Below are 25,943 nucleotides of genomic sequence, written 5' to 3' on the forward strand. Positions count from 1 at the left end.
ATTATTAGCATAAACAGACAGCAAGCAACATGGCGTCAGTTGCAGAAAGCGAATGTCACAAAGACCCAAATTTTGCTGTCATTTGTTCGTTTTTGGATAAATATGGTGAAATTCTTGGACTACCACAAGTGTCTTACTCGGACCTAGAAAAATATCTCGAAGATACATCAGACACCGGTAACTCTATACTCTTTACTTTTTTTTTTTGCCATTTTTTTCGTTGACAAATTTGACCATTTCATTGTCATTGTTTGAGTTTGACCATTGTCTCACTCACAAACTCAAAAGATTGTGATCATTCATTACTGAGCTTAAGTTTAAATAAGCAGGTGCGCAAGACATTACATTTCTGCGGTTATGCTGGTATTGGTTGCTGCTGCTGCTAAGTAATGATGCCAGAGATCATAGGCCTCACTTCAGGGTGGGCGTAGTGGAGTCAGTGAGTGGGGATAGACAAGAGAATGAGACTGAACTGAAACTGAAAACGTTTTCATTTAGATTCAGACATAGAATCTAGACAAGTGTCCTTGGACAAGCTCAAACACTCTTCTATATTTAGATATTGGATTTTCATCTGGAATTAGAATTAGACTAGATTATGGTCCTGTTAAAGTCAATCCTGAATTTATTGAACTTGTTGTTTTGTGTCACAAACAAGTTGTGATTGTGAGTGTGAGGCCGGTGATGTGAATGTGAAGGAATGATCAAGTATGAGAGGTGGGCAAATTTTCCTGGATTGGTTTGAGGTAATAAAAACAAAACTAAACACGATCTAGTTTCAGTTTCAAACTCGAATGAAAGATTGAAACATTTAAAATTTCAATTCTCATTCATCAATACCAAATGTAGGTACTTTTCTTACCTGGACCTCGCTTTAATTATTGATGATAGCGCCATATATTCAAGCGGACATCATGATTTCAGACAGCTCAGGTCACTTGATGAATATTGTAGGTCACATTCTCGGTGTAGATAGAGGCCCCTTTCCGATTTTCTCCTTTATTTCTATATTCACCTATTCGCTCAAACCCACATTCCTTCGTTCATGTCTAACGGTTTCGTGTCAAATGGTACCAAGGCTGCCACTTCCTTTACGCAGGTAAAAACCTCTGTGCATGCTTAACACCACAACACAACACGTCCCTCTGAACTTAAGATTAGACCTGCATGTGTGCCAACAATTGTTGGTTTTCCGACAATCACGGTCGCTGCGATCTCCCGGATCACTTATTTTTTTATTGCTAAAGTAATCTGATTGCGAGTGACGTCAATTGTCGGAGTGTCGGCGATCCCCAACTCGACCGGCGGCGAGCAGTCAAGTGCCGACGAATGGGCGTCGGATTGCCGACAATATTGTCGGCACTTTCAAGCCCTCGTTATGCTCGTTCGGCAATTATCGGGAAACTTTGCTAGTCTTCGATTTGACCGCAACTCTTCACTGTCTGAAAAACGAGTAGTGTGTCGATATAATCGAGCATGCGCAGTTCGTTAACTTTCGTTTTCATACTTTCGGTATTCCATTCAAGTAACTTTTGTTTGTTCAATTGAACGTTGCTACATTTCAATTTTATTCGCTCTATCAATCAACTTTCTGGATTTGTTGTTGTATATTTAATCTATTACTCTTTTACATTATTTTTTGTTATCATGCCTGAACAATTCTTTGACCGTTCATCGGATCTGAAGTCAGTTGAGAATGGTGTTCGAATCTGCAACGATGATTTTCTTTCGGAATACGTGAGAAAGCCAGCACAGCCGGGTGCTGCATTTTGTATTTTTTTGCCAGTGGATTAAAGTCTAATGATTTGGGTGGTTATTGCACTTTAGATCAATTATTCCAGGTTAAAAACTACTGTGGGGGTCCGATTACGGTGGCAAAGGAAAATCATTCATAAAGAGGCGAGGCATTGTCAAAGTGAGTAACACAAGAGAAAAAAAATGGAAAAACAACTCTGCCGTTGCCGGCTGTTTTCACTGCTGAAACAGACTCGTTCTCTCTCCAAGCTTCACAAGATTTCTAACTCACTCAATCCTAGCCCAAATTGATTCCAGTCTGTAGGTAGACAGGTGCTGATTAGCCATTGGACAAGTGAAAGTGAAGTGCAACTTTGGGTTAAAATTTGAATAACACAATTTCACATAATCGCGGTTGCATTATTTTTCACAGTATATGAACGGCTCTGGTATCATTTTAAAGGGCAGAGATCAAGATTTCTTTTGATGTGCTAGAAATCAATGTTGACATATTGTATCAAAAATTATAATTTGATAAAACTAATGTCATTTTAAAACTTGAAATCTTTTTCAAAATTTAGATAGCAAAAAAATAAAAGAAGGCATCTAGAAAATTCATTTGTCTATGTCTATATCCAATTTCATAAAAATTGAAGGCAATGCAGTATGTTTAATGTTGACCACAAGTGGCCAACCCTCTTTGCTCTATGCTAAAATCCCGTTTTAATCAGTAGTCACCTTATCGAGAGGTTCAGACAATTTGGTCAGGACTCACATGCAGGTCTATAAGATCATTATAGAATTTAAGGAGAATTACTAACTAAAACAAGCAACGAACTCAAACGAATGTCACACATGCTTATTTACACAACCCACCAACCTACATTACATAGTCTGCATCCAAGCAGGAACCCTCCGATCTCGTTCAGGGTAACCGTATTCAGTTGGATCGGGAAATATTTAATCTGATGCCTCCTCACTGGTCGGAGATCCAACACATGCCTAGGCATTCCATCTACATCGACATTGTTACTGGAATTGATTCCAGAAACCACTTCTTTTGTCCATTGCGAAGTGCATCGTGCAGACAGAACTTTATCTACACTTCATCACCCAGATTCACAACAGTAGGCCTCTCATGATCTCGTATCAGATCCACATTAGGATGCCTCCGAGTATAGGCGAATTGTGGTATTGTCGTTTCATTTTGTCCATTTTTAGGTGACATATTGTACCAAAACACAGCCTCCAATGGAGAAACTTGTCCCCTCTCTGCCACAGCCTGTATTGTCCGATGGTTCCTCTCTACTATACCATTGCCCGATGGTAACACATTCCATTGCCTCAAGAGTTTGTTAATTTCCCTTGACCTAAATACAGTGCCATTATCCATCAACACCTCACTCACTGGACCTCTCTCATTGAACTTCAAGTTCAAGCCATTCGATTACACCGCCATTTTGAACAGAAGATAGTGTTGTGTTCAGTGAGGGGAAAGAACTGGTTTTCAGGTCTGGAGAGCGCTTCTATTTACTGCAAATATTGATTTTGCTGTTAAAACACTATTTGCAGTACTACTGCAAATAAGCACTCCAGTTTTTTTAATAGGAGAGTTAGAATGCTATAAAAGTCCTGTCTAATTCAAACAACAAATTTTTGTTTTGGTAAAGACAATGTGTCCGGTTTTCCTTTTTGATTATATGTTGTTTTCACTCTTTCTGAACTGGCCAAACTTGTCACTTTATGATATTGGACAGAATCGACCACCTGTCAATCATCATGACATAAAATCACAAAAATAATATCTCCTTTTATCACACCCTTTCGTGAAAACCTCAATATAATAATGATTAAAGCATGTACTTAGTTTGCTTGTGCATATGAGAAAGTTACTTTAATGATTTCCTTGATAAATCTTACAATCTATTTGTGATTGTCTTGTATGGCATCTTTTTGTTTTTATTTTGATAAGCAAGAGCTTCTCCAATCCACAGATAATTTCTCTACCGCTATTGGGTATTGGATTTAAGCAGCTTGACTACAAGTTCTAGTTATAGCCAGTTCATGAAAACTTGATGGTGGCCTTAAATGTATTATTACCATTTCTTGATGTAGATTTCAGGATTAATCTTGTGAGACATTTTAACAATTACCAACTCATCAAATACTTAAAAAGAGTGAAGCCGTTAAATAATTCCACTGAGTCTACTAAGTGGTTTAGCATAAGTTTGATTGTCAAATTTTCTTCCTTTTTTTACAATTTGATTTGACATCACCATGTGATTCAAACTGAATACTTATTTCATGTGTGCCTTTCTATCTCTCTCAGTATCCAAAGTTCTAATTGACATACATGTGAGATTGTTGAGGAGAATTGGAAGGACCCACGTCCAAACAGACAGATTTGAAAAAAGTATTATAAAGGTGAGAAGAATATTTACAATTCTACTTTGCATGCTTAATGAAGTTAAAGGGACTGGATTTAAATTTATTACAGTTAGTTATCTATCATCTTAATGCCCATTTGTCGAAATGCTAAAAATAAAAATATCACAAAATCTAAATGCTTGCTTTGAATGACAAAAATTTAGCTTAAAATGCTGGGTTATTATTATTATTATTATTATTATTATTATTATTATTATTATTATTATTATTATTAATATTGTTATTATTATTTTATTATTTTATATTTGCAGTTTTGTTACAACTTCTCAGAGTTTGATGCGTGGGAAGTCGAAAGTTATGGATACAAACATGCCAATCTCAAATGTAAGCTCCGGATTCTCAAGGTAAGAGGATAAACACATTGGGGTTAAAAGAAATTCAATTAAAAAAATATTAAAGTTGTGGCAATTTTTGTTGGATTTATTTCATCCATCTGCATTTAGCTTCGTTTTAATTTTAATTGTTTTACAATTGTACATGTAGTTTATTGCCATTGAGGCAACAATTGTGTTGCTCAAGTCCTTACCAAAGAGTTCTGCTTTTTAATCTTGTTGGTCTTGAAACCTTTGGATAGACCGGTTTATTTCAAAGCACTTTATGCCGGATGTAGAATAAGATGTAACACTGCTCGTTGGTCAAGGAGGGTATAAGTATAATGATTGTCTCTTTATACGGTAACCAAGAAAGACTGAAGTTAAAGGCTTTTCTTTTCCTTTTTTTCAAATATATTTTTTTAGTGTTTTTATACTCATTCAATGTTTGTTTGTTTTTCTCCCTTCCAGAATTTATTGGAATGTCAATTTGACTTCAACCTCAAATTCAAAGAGAAAGTCAATGAGAATATGGCAGAAAATATGCGATTCCTTCCCATTGGTCGGGACAAGGAGGGACAAGCCTACTGGTATTTTTTAGTAAGTTTGATTTTCTTGTTCCACTCACTGGTGAGGTGTGACTTATTTTTTAAAAAGATTGGTGTTGGTAGATGATGGCGGTAGGCATGGAGTGATTATGATGTTAATAAGTACCCTGTCTTTTATTCCTAATTAATCGGAACTTTCAAATTTCGCATTTTTTTCTTTGTGTTCCAATTTTTAAATTTTATTATTTTTGTTTGTTTTTGTTTATATTTCCCTGTATTTTTATAAGATTTTGTTGTTGTTTGTTTGCTTTTGGTTAAATATGTGATCTTACTTATTCCATCCAGGGTTTTTTTAAAACCAAAAATTCTGATTTTTAAAGATTTTTATTCTCATTTTTTTATGATAGAGGAGTAGCAGGTCTGGTTGGTTAAGTATTGCACCAACACACCTCTATTTTTGACCCTTACTGGTCATTTTTTCTTCTTTTTTTTTTTCCCTCGAGGCATCTGATCTGCATTGTGCCTATGTGGTCCTGTGGTATGCCACTTGCTTTCTGATCAGAAAGTCCTGGGTTCGAGCCTCGATTGGCGCATAGTTGAGTCCTTGGAAACGACTCTTTAATCATATTCTCTCATCGTACTCAGGTGTAAAATTAATATCTGGCCGTTAACAACATTGTCTTTGTCCGAAAAAATTATAGTATCGCCTAACAGGTGTTCAAGTCCCATCCTACATGTTAATTGTTGCTGTTGGCCAGGGACCCCTTGTAAAGCGCTTTGAGCATGTTTAGTGGATATTGCGCTATATAAAAGCTCAAAAAAAGCTCATTGCATTTTGAAATCTTTCATGTCAGTGTTATTCTCTTTAAAATATAGGACAAAGACTTGAATTTATTGGTGTATAAAGAAGAACAAGATGATGAAGATGCAGACACTTGGCAGCTGGTTTGCAGGTGAGTCCATCTACTTTGTGTCACTCGTAGGTTTACAATTCAGTGACGTGCAGCACTATTCCATTAAACAATCCAGTTTTCTGCGATCGTGTAATTGTATGATTTTTTTTATATTTTAAAAATTTTATTTTTGTTTTGGATTTTTTTGTTGAGATTATTGAGACAAAATTAACGCGTCACCTTGAGATATGTATTTGTCAGAAAAACATTTTAACATGATGATGGTTGGGTTAGAGGTGGCGATGGAGATTTAATTGGTACAATAGACTGTGCCTAACCGTCATTTTGGTGACCTTTGACTCAAAAAGACTTAAATATGGTTTTATTATGAAAAGTGGTCAGTTTGTGAATTATAGTTTCCTCAGTTTGTGAAACATTTTCATTATTTGTCCAAGAGAATCTGATAAAAACTACATTCTTCCACTGCTAATTTATCTTGATATCTATTTGTATTGAATTTTACAAAAAAGACCGTTTGACACATCATCACATAAATATAAATATAGATTTTTTGGAGCCTAATTTTCCCAAAGTCAGAGTTTTTAAAAATCCAAATTCTGATTTTATAAGGAAGAATTGTTATTTCTATCGGTAAAGGAAATTAAACCAAATTGAAGCATGCTACTTATTATTTAAACCTATGAGGTCATATTTCATACAAATCAAGGTTAATTGAAAAAAAATTTTTAATGTATTATTTGTTTTTGTTGTAGTTGATACATTTTTTATCCTTGAAATTGAAATTTTTGTAAGGAATTATATATATTTTAGATTTATTGTGGCAGGTCTTCATTGGTTGGCTTTATAGTTGGATAGATTCCACATTTTGAGTTTAAATATTCTTCAGTATTGTATTGCATTTCTCTCTTATTTATAGACATGATTTGGTTAAGGTTATTAAGAATAAAACACAGAAATTATAATTCTCTTACCTTTTTTTGTTTTTATATAGATCAGATTTTCAATCCCAACTGTGTTTTGTTATTATTTTACCTCTAATTAAATTGGGGAGAAGAAAAAAAAATAGTTGGTAATTTTCTGTTACTCTTTATTTTTCAGTGATAGAGAACAGCTTGCAGGCTTGGTACAGTTATTACAACAGGGTGGTAGTACAGATGTCAAGGAAGAGGACAAGACAAGCAGTATGTTTTTGAATTATTTTTTATTTTTTATTTTTTTTTTTGGGTATTATCTGATAATTAACATTATTGATATTGGACTGAATCATAGGGTGGTGTTTCCTGTTATTATTTTAAAAAAAAATTATTATAGAGCTCTATATATTTTCTAATGACAGGCAAATCAGGTAGAAAATAGTCATAGAGCAAAAATCACTGCGACTTTAAAACATTATTTTGCATGAAATATTCCATTTTTAAAATGTTATAATGTACTGTCCTCTTAGATGTCCTTTTGAATTATCCCGCTGAAAGTATGATTACTACTGATTTTGTACCATTGCTATGATTTATAAAGGATAGGGTGTTCCAATTCGGACACCCCATCATATTCACCATCTATATCAATGCCTAAATTTAATAAGAATTATGACGTAGAGCTGGTTTCTGATTTAACACAGCCAGGAAAAATGCATGATAAATTTAAACCAATTTTAATCCTTTTCTATTTCATCTAATTAAATGAACTGTTTCTTAAAATCCACGTCTTGCTCAGAAGATCAGGTACGAGTTTCTCCCATCGCTTTTCCAGAATTCAAAATATCTTACAGTCATTTGCACAATTGAAAAGGATTTTTCTCAGTTTGTATTTAAATTTGTGAAGTCAATCAATCATCATTTAGAACCAAAAACTAAGTGTATTTATGTCTTTATTCTCGATTTATATGAAAATGGATCTTAAAAACGTTTGCCACCATTTGTTCCAATTCAGACACCCAGATGTTGTACTTCAAACGTAATTTTTTTAATTTGTTGTTGTTTATTTGTTTTAAATTTTAATTCTAAAAGGTTTTACTAATTAATTTGAAGGTTCTTCGTAACAAAATATTGGTTTTCTGTGCAAACAATTAATTTGAATTATTATTAAGAGAGAAGTCTCCTCTCATTGTACAGTGCCCCATACAGTACACTTTTACAAAGAGAAAAAATTATGACATCATAGATTATTTAGATTGTCTAATCAATATTTTTGTGTAATCATTGATCCTTTCCCATTTTGTTTAACTGGCTTTATAAGTAATTATTATCAAATCAATCCACCCTAATCGTGAAGATAAGCTCACTTGACATCCATCTTAGCTCTGTATTGGGACATTGGGTGTCCGAATTGGGACAAGTGACTAGGTCCCATAAATTATGGCCAGACACACAAGTAAAGTCTGATAAGGGACAAGTATTATATATTATACCTAAATTTTTTGCTTAACTTAATGGTGTTTGCAACTCATGTAACAGTTATTTTCACAATTACTCTTGGCATGTATCCATTAAAGTCATTGAGCTGAGAGAGCCAGTTTGGGTGTCCGAATTGGAACACCTTACTCTATCAATTTTCCTTTGACCTTATGTGCCTTGATCTATTTTCCAGATTTCCACCTGGTCATACTAATGTTTGATATTTCTAAGATTAAGATGCAACTTCTTCTCATCTTCATCCTCATCTGTCTAGTGTTCTTATATCATGTTTTATTTATTTGATAAGACATGGTTCTTATTGGAGATGACAGTTATTTTGCTCATTGTTTGCAGAAGCTAATATATACCTTCTTAATCTACCCCAGGTTGCCTAGTTTGGTTTGTTGTTTTTTTCTCTTACATGAGTGTGTTGAGTTATAACATGTCAGCTCCCTATTTTGTCATTCACAGCTGAATCACAAAGCAGCAAAGAGGGAAGTCCTGTACCAGAAGATGTAAAAACCGTAAACAATGAAAACAAAGATGTCATAAAAGTCAACGGCGAAATAAAACAGGAGCCTGATGTCATCTTAAAGGACGAGCGTGCAGACAAGATTGACAACACAAGTGAAGAAACGAAAGTTGAAATCTGCAGCACAAAACGTGAAAATGCTGATGCTTGTGGGACAGATTCCAAGAAGTTAAAAATTGAAGTAAATTCAAAAGAAATCGAGGGAAAAGATGTGAGTGGAAAAGACAAGCAAGAAGGAATCTCCAGTGAAATCAAAAATAAAGAAATGTCTGGTAATGATGACGAATCATCACAAAAAATGTGTGAGGATGAAATCAATTCAAAGACAGAGAAAGAGCAGAGTGAGAGTATTTCGGAGGAAACCAATGGAAAAAAACAATGCTCTAAAGACGTAGAAGAAATGTCTGATCAGGAGAAACCAACTAAGAAAACCTCAGATTGTGCTATGGACCCAGACAAGAGTGAAAAGGAAGTTGATAGTAATGTCAGTATACCCTCTCCAAGTGCAACATCTGATGCCCAAAAGCCGATGGATAACAAAGTTCAATCTGAGTTATCAGAGGACACAAAAGATGAAATTAATTTAAATAAAAAAGAAAGAAAGGCAGGGGAAGAAAATAATTGTGAGGACGATAAGCAATCTCTTAAAAGTAGTGTAAAAGAGAAAAGTGAAGAGTCTGAAACGGAAAAAGATATTTCAGAAAATTGCGAAATTGTCAAGGATCCTGACAAACTTGGTTCATCTGAGCAATCCAAAGAGAAAGCTCTTTCACAAACATCATCTTCATTGTCATCTTCTACAAATGTAAATAGAATTGATGAAAAAATAAATGATTCATCACCAAAGCCAGCTGGAGATCTAAAGGAAGAGAAATTAGTAAAGCCAAGTGAAGATTTAGAAGATGAAGAACAAGTAAATGATTTTGATGACAATGATGGTGATAATGTTATTAGTTTAGAAGCATCTGAAGAATGCACTGAAAATTCTAAGTCACCATCCCAAGTGTCCAGCTCATTTGTGAAAGAAAGCGATCAGAATGATAAAAAATCAGATCAGGCAACTGAAAGTAAAGAAAACAGTAAAGAGTTGACTACATCTCCTTCCTTGGATGCCAAAAATAAAAAAGATGAGAATTTGCAATTAAAAACTGGTGAATTAGAGCAGCCCAAAGAGTCATCACCAAAAGATGTTGAGGAAAAAACTGATGTCAAATCGCAAAATGTTGAAGCTAGTCAAGAAGATGGTGAAAAGGAGAAGATTGTTGAAGGCACAACGGATGATGTAGAAGAATCTGAATTAAGCAAGAAGGTCAGCGAGGATAAAGATGATGGGACCACAAAAGATTGCGTAGAAAAAGAAGAGTCCAAGATGAAATGCAAAACAAAGTCAGAAAGTGTTATATTGGAACATAAAGTTGATAAGGAGAGTGAGTCTGCTGATGTTATCAAGTCAACTCCAACAAATGAGACTAATGAAAATACTACAGCTGAGAATGATAAAGAAACAAAAGAAGGAGATGAAAAGATTGTGCAATGTGTTGGTAAAGAGTCATCTGCATCTGAGGAGAACACAGAAACACCAGAAGTAGGCAATGTGAAACAACTCGACACCAAAGAAGACCAAGATCAGTGTGCTGGTGAGGACAGCAAAAAATCTGCACTTGAAGAAAGCAAAGAAGATGTGACACCAGAAGACAAAGACAAGTCAATGAGCAAAGGTGCTGAAGAAAATGCTATTCCTGATGACGAAAAAGCTTCAATACCAAATTTATCCAAAGAAGTTTCAGAATCAAAAGAAAGCAAAGATTCGATTTCAAAAGATGAAAAGGAGGATGATATGCCAAAAGAAGACAAAGAAGTTTCAGAAGCGAAAGGAGAGTCAGAGAAAAAGGAAATGGCTTCAACTGAAAAAGATGAAAGCAAGTCCCAGTCCCAAGATGTAAGTGAAAAAGAAGCTGAAATTGTAGAAACTATAACCGATAAAAATGAAGATAGTTCAGAAAAGGCCGATGAGAATAAGTCCCTGAGCAGTGATAAAAGTGATGAAATAAAGTCATGTTCTACAGAGAAGAAAGAAGATAAATCAGAAGCTAGTAAGGAAGCAGAAAAGTCTGAGGAGCTGAATAATGAAAATACTGTTAAATCCCCATCCAAAGATGATGATGATGACGATGGAGCTGAAGATCCTCAAAAACAATCCAAGATAAGAAAATTAAAACGTGGTGCACCAGAACCTGATAGTGATGAAATAGTTCAAGATGAACAGCCAGACGGTAAGAAAGCCAGGCAGATTGCAAAAGTTACAAAAACAAGAGGTGGGAGGAATGCAGCGGCCAGGGGCTTGGCCTCTAGAGTGGCCAAGAAAGATTCTGAGAGTGATGACAGTAGTGAACCATTAGCACCTCAAAGAAGTGCTCCAGTTAGAGGGAGAGGCAGGGGAAGGGGTCGAAGAGGAAGAGGAGGCGGTGGCAGGGGTGGATCAAAATCAGGAGTAGCGAAAGAAAAGCCAGAAGACAAAGCAGAAGAAGATGTGGAAGAGGAAACTTCTGACCAAACTAATGGCAAGAGGCCTTTGGTGAGTATTTGTTATGTAATGGAACTAATGTTGAGCATGTCATCGTTTTGGTAGTTGTGTCATTTAAAACAATTAGAAAATTGAGGCTGTGTCAGAACTAGGCTTGTCGTCATAGTTATGATTTTATCATATTTGGCTTATAATTATGTAATTCAATGAACGCTCTATCCCCTTATCATTTCCCCATATGTATTTTACCTTGGGGAAATGAAAACTCTTGCAAAAAGATAAGATTTAAAGAATGATTTTTAATTTGGCTAAAATTTAATATAAATCATTCACATGCATAACTATGACATACCAGTATGAAATGAGTTGGAATCAGAACAGAACTGAAGTGGTAAGTGATGTTAATTTGTTTAAATTCAATTTATGTCATGCTTTTGGTCAAATGATCACGGTTCATGAAAACATTTCTAAAAAGCTGGACTAGATTTACAAACTAATTTTAAAAGAATTTTAATTTGATTTTGATCTTTCATTTTGGATTCTTTTGCAAATTGTAATTTGTATTTTTATTTCTTTTTTTATTCAAAAATTTAAATGACTTACACTAAGAAATTTCCATACCAAGGAATGTGGAGAACTCGTTTTTTTTCTCTCTTTGATTTATGAGGATAGATTTACATTGGGATACTTGTAGTTTGAGATGTGAGAAATCTAAAAGTCATCCTCATATTGTTTTTTTTTCTCTCCAAATATTGGGACATTTTCGATGTATTTTACTATTTCATAATTTATTATTCGGACAGAAAAAGAAACCAGATTCCAGCAGTGAAGCATTGTCTGAGGAGGAAGTGACACCTGCTAAGAAAGGAAGACCTCAAATCCAAAATAGCAATGCAACGTCATCCCCTAGAGGTGGGCGAAGAGGGGGAAAAGCAGCAGGAAAAAATACTCCCAATAGTAAAAAACAGCAATCTAAATCGGCAACCTCAGTTGCTGAAGATTCAGCCACATGTCGGCGCAGTGCCAGAGTTAGAGAACTTAGGTCAAGGCGACCTCCCACCCCTGATACCCCAGAGAAAGAGTCGGATCCCACAGAAGACGATGATCTTGACAACGAGGAAGACCGATTTCAAGATGAGGATTTTCTTCATGATTCATTTACTCCTGAGGAAGAGTCTGGAGACGAAGAGTTTTTTCCCAAAGGAAGAAATTTTCAACGTCAAGCAGCCCGAACAAGTAAGATACATCTTGGCTTTTTGAAAGTGCCATTATCCTCTGTATATCCTACTTTTTGAGCATTGTTTGTTTTTTTAAAGTCACTTTTACTTATATGAATGACTTGCTCATTTGGCATGTCATTTACTTCTACACCAAAGCACCTTTACCCTCTCCTTACCACTTACAGCAAAATCGTCACACTTGTTACGACATAATATACATTTTTTTATTCAGATTTATTTTGTACATCACAATGATCTTTGTTTAATTAATAAGAACATAAAGTTGTTTTGTAGAGAGATAGTTTGAGTTTAAAAATCAATGTTTCTGCTGGGTAGTCTGCCATTTTGGGAAAATACTGAAAATGATTGGTAAGGAGAGAGTTAAGTAATAACACTTCAATAAATATGTCTATTATGAATTTCCTCTCTTATACTGCACTCATTCATTTTAAACTCATGTCTTCAATTTGTTGGAAAAATTTCGCCAGTTTTTTGTATCGCTCATTTCTATGTCTGCATTTGTAAATTGATGTTCTGAATCCCATTTTTTTTTTTTTTACACAGTCAAGGAGGAAAATGAAGAGGTCATTAATGATGATACACCCTGTGTCAAGTGTGGCAAATATAACCATCCAGAAATGGTAAATAAGAATTTACTGAAACATTAAATGTTGGCTAATTAAAACATTTTGAATTTTGGCATGGACCATTGTTTTATTACAAAATTAGCATTGTAATTTTCTTCTTCTATGGATATTTGAAATGTTGTGTCATTTTCTGTACTTTACTTATCAACCTTTTTTTTTTCTTTTTTTCTTTTTTTTTTTTTTTTTCAAAAAAATCGATTTAATATTGGATTGGGATTTAATTTGCTTTAAAAACTTGGGACTATTTGTCCAGACTTTTCAATCATCTTTTTTTTTTTTTTAGTCTGTAATTTGATAACATAATTGAAGTATTTTGAAGTAATGCATATAATTAAAGGCAATCTTATTCTTTCTCTACAGAAAGACTTAAAGATGCTTCGAGGAAAATATGAATATCATTTTTTATGTATTTATTTTTTCAAAATATATTATGGTTTGATTCTCAATATGCTATTAAAGTTGTGACGTCACACCGTCTACTATTCCGGTTCCAAAATCCTTGGAAGTTATGTAACCAGCAGGACTATTAATGAATTATAAGTTGTATATTGAATCATAAGGTGGCATAACTATTTTAGTAGCAGGGTGTATTATAGGCATATTTTAGGATTACACAGGACGTTAAAGAGGAGGGTGGATAATCTTTATTGTATTTAGACAAGATAAAAAAATGCCATCACTCCTAAACCAGAAGATCAATTACACAAGGCATGTATCCAGTCCCCCAGAAGAATGGTTTTACACATCCAATGAGATTGGAACCAGTTTTTTGATGTCACACTTTTGTTCTCTTCTGAAATCATTTTTCGTCTCATAATCATTTTTATTTTTCCTTTATTAAAAAAATTTTTTTTTTCAAATTTGTATTTATTTATATAAATATATATTTTGAATATATGATATTCATTTACATTTCTGTACAGATTTTGCTATGTGACCAATGCGATGCTGGTTATCACACAGCATGCCTGAGGCCACCACTCATGTTGATTCCAGATGGAGATTGGTTCTGCCCTCCTTGTGAACATGTAAGTTCTATATCACGTCTTCTTGTCCATATACAGGCCTAGGTAATGTAAATGTTGCTACTCGAAGCTCGAAGAAATAAATAACAATGTGAAATTGACTGTCAGCTTCAATTTAATTACGAAAACGGATGGGATGGAAATTTCCTGCCCATCTACGTTTTGTTTGTTCATCTTATCAACGCCACTACCACATCATCTCATTCATCTGTAGTGTTTCATTCATCCTGTTTGTTGATAAAGGGGAAACCCGAAATGTACATCCCATCCGTTTTCGTAATTAAATTGAAGCTTACATTAAATTTCACATTGTTATTTATATACAGACCTGTCACTTTTAATGATTTAGTCTGTACTCACAGATCTTTTGTGAGCCAAATATCGACTGGTTCAGATTTTTAAAACAAAATTATTGATCGAAATTGATGATATTGCCATATTTGTAAGAAATATACATAAGGTTACTGTGAATATGAACTACGTTTATTAAATTCTGAAGCATTTTAAAGTGATTATTCAAAGAAACAAGTCTTAAGGATTATCCTTGTCCATTTTGGGTTCACTCATTCTTTTCTTAAAAATCAGATTTTTGCAGAAAGATTTTTTGTTCGCAAGGTTGAAGGCTGCCCATAAATATCAGGCACTGTCAGTTTTTAGGCAGTGAATTCAAGTGACCGCCCAGAAATGAAAAATCTTGCCTAGAAAAATGGTCTTAAATTGTGAGGGTGGGAGGGAGGTATTGACTGTGATATGGGACAGTGATATGTAAACCTATTTGCGGTTATCGTCTGTGACTGACTCTTATGGTTTCATTCAGTGCACTCATGTTGGCTCTTTCTGTCCTGCCAGTTGTCCAACACACATTTACGATGTTTTCTATCATCGTATGTCTTCACACTCTATTTAATAGAATGTACATTTCTTTGTATCAGATTTCAACACGCAATTTCCAACATCATTATTTCTTTCTATTTTACACTTGTTCATAGGAACAAAGCTTGAGAAATTTTAAAAAGTAAAAGCGAATAATAAATTCAGAAATGAAACGGATGTTTTTGAAATGAAACGGATCTTCCTTTATTACCAGCTGCCCTCTCAACATTTTTATTAGATTATTTGTGGTTGAGACATCTCAGTAATAGGGTGACCAACATGTCACCTGTACTATTATTAATGTCTGTTGAGGTAACTGATGTTTCAATAAAAAATTCTGCATCAAAATGTTGGAAAAGATAATTTACTGGCCTGTTAGATTTGAATGTTACATCAGAAAAAAAGTGTGTATGAAACAGTGTCAGTCAAAGTAGAGAGAAAACTACAAGAAAAAAAAATTGTGAGAAATATTTTTTACACAATATCCCATTACCCCTAGAAAAATGACATATTGTGAAGTCGTGTTTTTCACACTTTTCTTACTACCTATACCCTTTTCGACCATATTGTTTGTGCCTTTATAGTAGTATATTTTGAGGTTGGACTTCAATAATATTATTTCTAAGATAATAAAATATCATTTTTCCACCAAAATCTCAAAATCAATATTTTGATCGTGTTTTCTAATATCTGGATTAAAGGGGTTCTTTTAAAGGATAGAATTTTCTCTTTGTAAATATGGAGATGATTCGTGTAATACTCTTTTTGTTTTTGTTGTCATTTACAGTGTAAGTTGGTAGAGAAGCTTTTAGACTGTCTGCAATCCCTTGATGTTGCCTTGAAAAAGAAATCCAGGCTTTTCAAAAGGTTGGTGCTCTCTCTCTCTCTCTCTCTCTCTCTCTCTCTCTCTCTCTCTCTCTCTCTCTCTCTCTCTCTCTCTCTCTCTCTCTCTCTCTCTCTCTCTCTCTCTCTCCCCCTCCCCCCTCCCTCTCTCCCTCTCTCTCTCTCTCTCTCTCTCTCTCTCTCTCTCTCCCCCCTCCCTCCCTCTCTCCCTCTCTCTCTCTCTCTCTCTCTCTCTCTCTCTCTCTCTCTCTCTCTCTCTCTCTCTCTCTCTCTCTCTCTCTCTCTCTCTCTCTCTCGCTCTCTCTCTCTCTCTCCTGTGTGTATAAAGCCATGTTTTAGAATTGCGGGTTATCCCTAATTTTTATTCCTTTTTTCTTTCTTTCCCCTTTCAACAACTTTAGGCAAGAGCGGCTGGCCTACGTTGGAATCAGTATCAACAACATTCTTCATGGGGTATGTACAACTTGTCAATTTACTATATGTAACTTAATTTAAAAAAAAAAAAAAATCCCTTTATTCATCCCAAAGGGGAAATTTATCTCTAGGGTCTATTCCAAGGGAAGACTGGAATAACCCAGGCGTTAGTTGGAGCACCGCAAATTGAGCTATTGCGAGGTGACTTGCTCAAGGTCACACAGAGCAGCGGGTACGAAGCAAAGACCAGACCGCTGAGTCACGCTGCCCCCCAAAACTGGTAACAGTTTTGACTTAATCAATGTGAGAAAGTAAATTAAGATTAATTCTTCCACCTCCCTAATAATTTCCATCGAACAAAACTCTTTTCAAGGAATTTATATTTTTTATATAGTTTTAAGTTTACTATATGTTATTTACATTTTAGATAGCAAAAGCTGAAAAGGATTGTCACAATCAATAAAATGAACAAACACAAAAGGCAAAAATCAAAAGCTTGAGAGAAATCTGATTGTAATTCGTGTAAATATTGAAATAAGTTGCAGAATTGAAGCAACATGTACATGGAAGGTATTTGTATGTGAAATTTGTTTCAAAATATTTAGAATTAACAATATTTGTATTCTCTTTATAATTTAGGAAAGGCCTGTTGCAGTTTCTGATAAATATGGTCAAAAGTTTAAGTCAGAAAAAGTGAAAGTCGAAGAAAATGGAACCAAGGATGGTGAAGAGGAAGACGGGGAAGTAGAACAAAGTGGAGGATCAGGGTCTGGGTCTGGGTCTTCCACATATGAATCTGATCCAGAGGTACCACAGCACAAATTCCGTTCCGAGAGACTGGCCATGAGGCAGGCGCAGAGACGGTCCCGCCAGTTGAAGCACAAACGCAAAAAGGCATCAAGGGCAGTTGGCTCTGACAATGAAGTTTTTGCCAAACGAACTTGTCGTACACGAGGTGCTGTCAGCTATCAATTCAAGGAATTTGATGAGTTGATTAGCAATGCTATTGACGATGATCCACCAGTGCGGAAAGAAAAACCTCCTGGTGAGTGAAAATTGCATTTCTTTTTAACAATTATTATAATGTCTTGAAAAATGGGATAAAGCCAATGGTTGCTATTTTGAATTACATATAATGATAATAATAATAATAATGCACATTTATATAGCGCTCATTCTCGTGTAAAACACAAGCTCTGGGCACTTTACAATATAAATATCAATTTTAAGTGAAAAAAAAAAATAATAATAATTCATAGCCAAATCAATGTACATATAGAAGTTGAAATCTTTTCTCGGAATTTTCTCATTTACTTTTTTTATGGACAACAAGGGATCAATTTTTTAAAATAGATGAAAACACTGATAAGATCTTTGTGACTAAATTATTTTTTTTTATCGTATTTTTTTCTAGTTTGTACCATTTATTTTCTTAAGACATCTTATGCCATCAATTAAATCCTTTTGAGAGGAGTATGCAGAGCTGCCAACCCACTGCAAAAATTGCGGAATTGTACGCATTTTCAGCGATTGTACGCTTGTACGCATTTCCCCCAAGATTGTACCCATTTTCAGTGTATGGATGTTGTGTTACTGTTTTCATATTATTACTAGTCTATTGAGAAACCTTGGTGACCACGTGGATATTCATATAATTTTTGACCAATTATGATCTTCATGCTGGGAGTTAGAATTCTGAAAGGATTGGATTATAATCTTGGGAACATCATTGTTGCTGCAATTGAGCTTGTGCGGTGTGACTTTATGAAAGTATACCTTCCTCTTACTTTCACAATGGTTAGTTTCCGTCGATTTCAGGATTGTACCCATTTTTTATGAAATCTCCCCCATTTTGAGGTCCCATTGTACACATTCTCATCAGATGGGGTTGGCAGCTCTGAGTATGCCCACCCGACCCATTATTTTTTTTTCCTGATGAAATAATGGTTTCAGTTGCTGCCTTTGTCTTGTACATTATATATTGATGAACTCCATACAGGACGGAGCAGAGGTAAAGACATGTCCAATATACTAGGGGCTTCAGATGAGGATGAAGAGAAAATCAGAAAGCGTGATGGCACGGAGGGGCCCCCTCCTGTGGTGAAACGAAAGCCTCGTCGTAGGCTGACTGTGTTGGAGTCGGACGAAGAAGAGGAGAGCGGGGATGAAAGTGAAGAGTTCAAACTATCTGAGTAAGTGCTATTATGCTCCTTGGTATCAGCAGACTAGATAAATCCATGTATCACCACCATCAATCAGCATCATCGTCGTCGCACCTTTTTTCCCAGATCGCCTCGCATATGACAGATTGCGTTTACAAAGATAGTCGACTTCTTGTTGGCTGAGTGGTTCATTGTGAAAAATCTTGTGAAATAAGATAAAGTCATTGACATTTACATATTAACATATGGTAAAGTACTCATTGCTTAACTGTTTTAATTTCATAGTTTTATAGTTTGGTGCTAAAAACCTTTGAAATATGGCACCTGTCTATTCTAAATTTGATGTTCAGTTAAAACAGATTGATTACAAAATTCACATCATCTGCATTCAAATCCACAATGCAACAACTGAAATATTTAAGAGAATTGTTATCAATTTATTCCCGGCCTGGCTATAGATGGATTTTCTCCATTTGTAGTTAGAGATTTTTTTTTCCTTTTCTTTCTATCTGCTCTTTAATGTATGTTTTTGTCATGGTAACTGCGTGTGTCCTTATGGATGGATTTTTCATATTTTCTTATTTCTTATTGAACCACTTTTTTTCCATCTTACGTTTTGTTTGTAGACTTTAAAACCAAGCTAAATTCTTGATCTGAAGACTTTTTGCTCCTCAACATTTTCCATATCCCTGGTTCCACCTCAAAATGCTTTTTAAATTCCTAAAAACAAAATAAACAATTTATGATTGTGAATCCTTTTCTTGTGAATATTTACATTTGTTTTTTGTTTTTTTTTTCCAGAGAGGAGGACAGTGAAGCTACAGAAGTGGAAGAAGGCTCAGAGGATGATGTTGATGATGAGGAATTGAATTCCTCCGACTCTGGTGATTGGAAGCCAAAGAGGACTTGGTTTAGCAGACGAAACGTTTCTGGCAGACGAAACAGGAAAAGCTTTGGTAAGTTTAACTAATTGATGACAAATTGTATTTTTATTTAGTTTAATTAGATCCGAAAAGTTTGATTGTGTGGGGCAGAAAAACTTCCTTTTCAAATACAAATCAGGGGTGGACCTGATTTTTCCTGATTTCTAGTTTGCCACCTGATTTTGATAATTTAAGAATGGATAGTGTGAAAAGGTCTCAGATTCTTGTTTTACCTAAATGTATTTGGCAAATTTTTCTTAACGATAGGTTACCAATCGTGTTTTTTTGGTATCACTATAAGTATTTTCAATCTGCTGTTTGTTTTTCAGTCTTCTCTTTGTATCTTTACTACTTATATGGGACAGTGGTGGTAGAATTGTTTGCTGTTGTATACAAATACTTATTTTTTGTGTATTTTCTATCTTACTAATATAAGAGATAGCAAACTTGAATTTAGGCAAATTCACATTTTTTTCTTTTTAAATTTGTTCTCAGTTGTTGAAGGTGATGAGGAGGACTATGACAGTGATGAAAATGCTTCTAAGCGTCGTTCAACTCGTAATTCTCGACGAGGTAGAATTAATTACGATGACTTGGATACTGAAGAAGAGGAAACTGAAGAAGAGACAGAAGATGAAGAGGAAGCCAGTTTTACTGACTGCAGCTCAGAAGATTCGCAATTTGCAAGAAAGATGAAAAAAGAAAAAGAGCAACGCAAGAAGAAAGAAGAGGAGAAAGCTAACAAGAAAGGAAAGAAGAAGAATGTGATAAATGATGATGATGAGACAGAGGAAGAAGGGAGTTTATCTGATAGTTCTGTCTCTCGTAAAAGGAAAATTTTGAGCGAGCTCGTTAATAAGAGAAGGGAGAGTGAAGGAGAAAAGGCTGCAAGCAAAAAGAAAAAGAGAACACCTATACGCAAAAAGAAAAAGCCTAAAAAGAAGAAAGAATATTCGGATGATGATACTGTAACTAGTAGTGACGAGGACGACTCCTCTGACGAAACCTGGGCCCCTAAATCCAGAAAGAAGAAAAAAGTTTTGTATTCTGATGATGATGATGATGAAGAAAGCGACGAAAGGGGCAAGAAGAATGGAAGTGGAGGCGTGAGTAAAGGAAAGACTATATCGATAATTAAAAACCTGCAGAAAGATGAAGAAAAAGAAGATAGGGAAAAGGCTGATTTGAAAGTGGATTCGAAAGCAGGCTTGCCAGTAGAGGAAAATACTGATACAAGTGAAATCAAAGGTACTGTGAATGTTGAGAATACTCAACCTGCACTCGTTGCTAACACCACTGCTGAGCTTACCCCTCAAACAGTTCCCGAGGCTGTTGAAAACTCTGTGTCACCGCCAGCTTCCAAAAGAAGAGGACGGCGTCCCGGTTTTAGCCCAAAGCAAACTGGTGAAAATAAAGGAAAGAAACGAGGTGAGGTTTCAGCTATGTCAAATAATTATGACAACCCAGATAATGCGGAGGATGGTACTGCAGGCAGGGACGAGCCTGTTCCGGGTAAAGTGCGTCGTGTAAGTGGTGACAATGATAATGATATGGCTGATGAGAGAGCAAAGATTCCCTGTGCTTTAAAGAGTCCTGTTTCTGGGCGAAGGGGTCGAGCTGTTAGTAGAGAAGGACAAGGAGAGGAAGACATATCATCAGAAACACCAGAGAAAAAGATGAAGAAAGCTGGAAAGAAGAAAAAGATACCAAACTTCTTAGACGTTCCCTCTGGAGGTGAGGAAAGTGAAGATGAATCTAGTGCTGTGACAAGTGGTGTAAAAGCTGAAACAAATGAAGCAATACCACCTCCCACCCCAACATCATTGCCTGACAACAACCAGCAGAGCTTACCACAAGGGGCACAACAACCCAATATGCCTCCCCATGGTAACATGTACAATATGCCTCCTTACCCAGGTGGGCCACCTCTCCCTAATTCCCACCCGCATCCTCAGTTTCAAGGAGGACCAGGACCTCATCCCCACCACTATCCACCTCATATGTTCAACATGCAGCACCAGGGTGGTGGACCACCACCGCCAGGAATGCCACTTCGGCAACAGCTTCGTCCACACCATCATACATCTCATCCTTACCCTATGCCAGGTGGACCTGTACCACCTCAGAGACCAGAAATGGGTCCAATGCAACACCCGCATGTAAATACTGGGGTATCTACCTCCCATCAGCCAATGAACCAAGTACCCCCCAATTTCAATGGGCCTTCAGGCGGCCTACCCCCATCCAAACCAGGTTCAGACAGTTCAGCACCTCCCTCAGCTGGGCCAGGACCTTACCCAGGATACAATGGTGGTCCGCCTGGTCCTCACATGAATCAAGGGATGGCTGGAGGACCCCAAGGCCCCCCTGTGCCACCACAACACCAAAATCTAGAACCTGGACAGATACCGCCACCAGGTCACCCTCAGGGCCCACATCCAACTCGACCACCAATGAATCCAGCTTCATTTCCTCCAAGAGGTCCTCCGCATGATACTCCCAACCAACCACCCCACCCGCAGCAGCCTTGGGGTGATCCCCGTTTTCCACAAGGACAATACATGGGTGGTCCTGCAGGTGGACCTGGGGGCAGAATGCCTTATGCCTCTTCACAATCTCATAATATGCCACCACAGCAGTACCCTCCGCACTACTCCATGCACGGACACCCACCACCTCATGTCATGGGGCAACCACCTTACAACATGCCTCCTGGTATGAGACCACCACCACCATCTCATCACCCTCATGGCCCACCACCACCTACAAGTGGCACCAATCCTCTGACCAGTATGGGCCAGATGGCCAGGAATCTTAGCAGTCCGCCTTCCTCTGTCGCTGGAGGTATGCAGTCGCCGTCTGGTGACAGTGCTGGTAGTGGTGATGGTGGAAAAGCTAAATTACAATCTCCACCACCACGGCAGGATTTACAGGGACAGGTGAAAATTGAAAATTTGAAGAAGAGTGATTCATTTGAAGAAAGGAAAGGGGATGACAACAATGATCGCTCAGCGGGAATGTTGAAAGCGGAAAAGACAACAGGCAAAGGTGGGAAGAAGTCTAAAGCAGGAGCAGGAGGAGGTAAGGCTGGCAAAGCTGGAAAAGGTTCGGGTGGAGGAGAGAAAGAAGACCTTAACAACAGTCAGAAACAATCACATCTGCCTGATCAGCCTCACCATCAACAAGCTCCTCTACCGTACCAGCACCACCCCCACGGTGGATACTTCCCACCTGGTCATCCTTACTACAGAATGCCCTACATGGGAGGCCCGGGTGGGCCAAACCATCCCCCACATATGGGTCCTGCAGGTCCAGGTGCAATGCCTCATCCTAACCATCCATACGGAGCCCATCCACAGCAACACCCTCCTGGTTCACAACATCAAGGACAACACCAACCTCAGCATCTTCATCAAGCTCCACAGCCACCACTTTCAACTGTGAGTTCGACCTCCTCCTCCTCATCAACTACATTGCCATCGTCCTCAGATCCAACAATAGTGCCAGGAACTGTAAGTGGAAGTACCAACATGCCACTTCCTACTAACATTGTTCCATCTCCTAGAGGCCGACCTCCTCTACATCACCCTCATCCTCATTACCAGCACCACATGCAACGACCACAGTACCCGACACCATCATCAACGTCACCCTCTGGTCAATTCAATTACAATATGCCACAGACCACTTGTGCAACAACAACCGTCACAAATCAACACAGAGGACCAGGGAGGCCCCCTAAGTATCTTCAGCAACAACAACAACAACAACAACAACAACACAAACAAGATTCTTCATCTTCAATATCTTCTGGGCAGCCAGTGCAACAGGTTGATAAAGTAAAACAGGAATCAGATCAACAAAAAGAAGAAGAAAAACAGCCCAAATCAGACCCAGAATCAAACTTGACTTCTGATGATGTTGCCTCCATCAAATCAAACAATAGTGCTGTTGCTGGCTCCAAATCTGTTAAGGAGGAAGCTCACGATGAAAATGTCAAGTCTTCAACCGTGCCAGCACCTCAACCAACTTCAAAGGAGTCTGACCAGCCAACAAAAACATCTTCACCACAACCTTCACAACAATCATCGTCATCCTCAGTAACAACATCGGCTGACATTACCACCACTAAGACCTTGACAGAATTAACAAATGCACAATCGGTATCTTCATCAGCATCAACTACCATCCCTCCACATCACCACCACCACCAGCACCAACATCAACAACAGCAAGGTCTGCCTCCGGCCATGGCCCACAGTGGCCAAGGTGGAGGTCCACCTCCTAACCCTCACATGCCTCCTTACTACGGTCCAGGTCCACATCAGTACTACGGACACCATCCCTATCCTCCTCATTTATACGGAGGACCTCCTCATCCAGGAATGCCTCCACACACAAACTGGGGCCCTCGTTCCACTGGTCCTCCAGGTCCACCACCTCACATGGCTCCATACGATCCACGGTTCAGACCTCCAATGCCCACACCTCATCCACACAGTGGGAGCTATCCAAATCCATATCCTCCTCCCCATTCTCACCCCCCAGTCAATTTCAATGATGCAGGGAATCCTAACTCATTCTCACATGATCGGCCACCTCATTCCCAGCATAAAACACCAACACCTCCAGCAACAACAACACCAATTAGTAACACAGCAGATAAGGATAAACAAGAAGTTAAATCTGCTGTTCCTTTAGAAAATCCTCGAGAATCAACAGATTCTACTTCACAGTCCAAACCTTCTACCACAGACATTGCAACAAGCAGTTCAAATGATGTGACTAAAACTATTGACACTACTTCTATTTCTACTACAACCACCTCCACCCCTGCTGCTCCTTGCAAAGAAATGGAAGTGAAAATGAAAAAAGAAGGGGAAGAAAAAAGTAGTGATGAGAAAACAGAGTCTGAAAAATGTAAAAAAGAAGAAGAAAACAAGTCTGAACAATCTCAAGAGTCTTCTCCCTCTTTGAAATCTTCCTCATCTTCACCACCACCACCAACTTCATCTTCAGTAGCGTCATCTTCATCCTCACCAGCTGTTACGACCACCACTGCAGCTCCAACATCCTCTACAGCATGTGACTCTACTCCACCTGCTGCTGTTGAATCTGTTTCGACCAAGGAAGAACAGAGGTCCTCAGCAACATCTCCAAATGATGCACCGACTGAAATTTCTGAAAATACACCAAAAACACAGCCAATCTCTTCTACATCAACATCAGCATCATCATCATCATCGTCACTATCATCATCATCTCTACCTTCTTCAGTTGAATTTTCGTCTTCATTACCATCATCGTCACCCATTTCTTCAGTTTCAAGTACAGCTGTGCCACCACAACCTCAGATGCGAAGCCCAAATCCTACATGGCCAGGTGGCCCAGGGATGCCACCTTCAGGGCCTTTTCATCATCATCCTCCTCCTCATCACCCAATGGCTCAAATGGGGTCTCCTTACAATATGATACCACCGTACGGGCCCCAGCACCCCCCACCACCTGGTATGATGGGACCTTCAGCTCCATATATGATGGGTCATCATCCACCACAGCCCCACCTCCCAGATAATCAACACGGGGGCAGTGGCCAGGGAGGTCCGCATCTTTACGGCCCACCTCAATATCCAATGGGCCAAATGCCCCCTTATCCACACCATATGAATAGAGGTCCTCACCCAGGTCCATACAACTACATGGGCCATCCTTCCTTTATGGGCCCCGACATGGAATCTCAATCAATGACTCCCCCTCCAGCAGGTGGGTTTGCAGCTGAGATGGAGGGTCTTCCTCCACCTCCATCCCTCTCCAAAGATAATGTTGGCATTCCTCAAAGAAACGGCACACCTCTGGTCCCTGATAGCAGCAGTCAGCAGCAGCCATTAGCACAGCAACATCATCCAATGAATGCAAAAGACCAAAATGATAAAAATCGTGATGATGATGATGATGTTGGTGATGGAGGCTCATCAGCCCCAAAAGCTAAACGGGCTAAAACTTCGAAGCAAGATGGTTCCAGCAGTCCTGACACCACCACAGCCTCTACCACCACTCCGGTCATTTCAAGCACGTCAGTAGCCCAGCGTGGAAAAGGGCCAGGAAGTGGTAGTAATGGAGCTGGTAGAGGAAGGGGCGGCTTCATGATTGACAGCCTCTTACAATCAAAGAAAGGAAATGGGGGAGATGGTGATGGTGGTGATACGGTTGAGAAATCTAAGGAAGGAACGGTTGATTCACCGTCCGATGTAGCCAGTTACGTGGCCAGTGATGAGTTTTGTAAACAACAAACAGGCTCCTCATCATAGGACTGGTTTTCGAACCTGGCATCTTGATTATATCAATATAAAAAAACTATATTTATTCAAATTTTTAATAGCATACATGGAAATGCTGTTAGTGTTGAATTGAACATTTTGACAAGGAAGCGAA

At 37.7% G+C, this 25,943-nt stretch overlaps 1 protein-coding gene across 1 annotated transcript; it reads left to right on the forward strand.

Moving 5' to 3' along the window:
- On the forward strand, positions 1 to 25,943 carry LOC144981056 (uncharacterized). Its single transcript, XM_078929151.1, has 16 exons — positions 1 to 177; positions 4,064 to 4,158; positions 4,434 to 4,526; positions 4,965 to 5,093; positions 5,918 to 5,994; positions 7,054 to 7,136; positions 8,820 to 11,455; positions 12,208 to 12,640; positions 13,189 to 13,265; positions 14,195 to 14,299; positions 15,957 to 16,036; positions 16,414 to 16,465; positions 17,066 to 17,471; positions 18,426 to 18,618; positions 19,390 to 19,544; positions 20,007 to 25,943. Exons 1-16 carry the CDS (start codon positions 30 to 32, stop codon positions 25,817 to 25,819), a joined length of 10,575 nt encoding a protein of 3,524 aa, XP_078785277.1. The 5' UTR covers positions 1 to 29; the 3' UTR covers positions 25,820 to 25,943.

Source organism: Berghia stephanieae, chromosome 10 (genome assembly GCF_034508935.2).
Source record: "Berghia stephanieae isolate SIO BIC M18660-M18661 chromosome 10, UCSD_Bste_1.3, whole genome shotgun sequence".
In the NCBI taxonomy this organism is placed as follows: domain Eukaryota; kingdom Metazoa; phylum Mollusca; class Gastropoda; order Nudibranchia; family Aeolidiidae; genus Berghia; species Berghia stephanieae.

Bases quoted from the DNA above. Each gene is read 5' to 3' on its own strand.
- LOC144981056 (XM_078929151.1), top strand. From the start codon at position 30: ATGGCGTCAGTTGCAGAAAGCGAATGTCACAAAGACCCAAATTTTGCT. The intron at 4,159-4,433 runs GTGAGAAGAATA...TTATATTTGCAG, and splicing joins TTGAAAAAAGTATTATAAAG to TTTTGTTACAACTTCTCAGA. The intron at 16,037-16,413 runs GTTGGTGCTCTC...CAACAACTTTAG, and splicing joins AAATCCAGGCTTTTCAAAAG to GCAAGAGCGGCTGGCCTACG.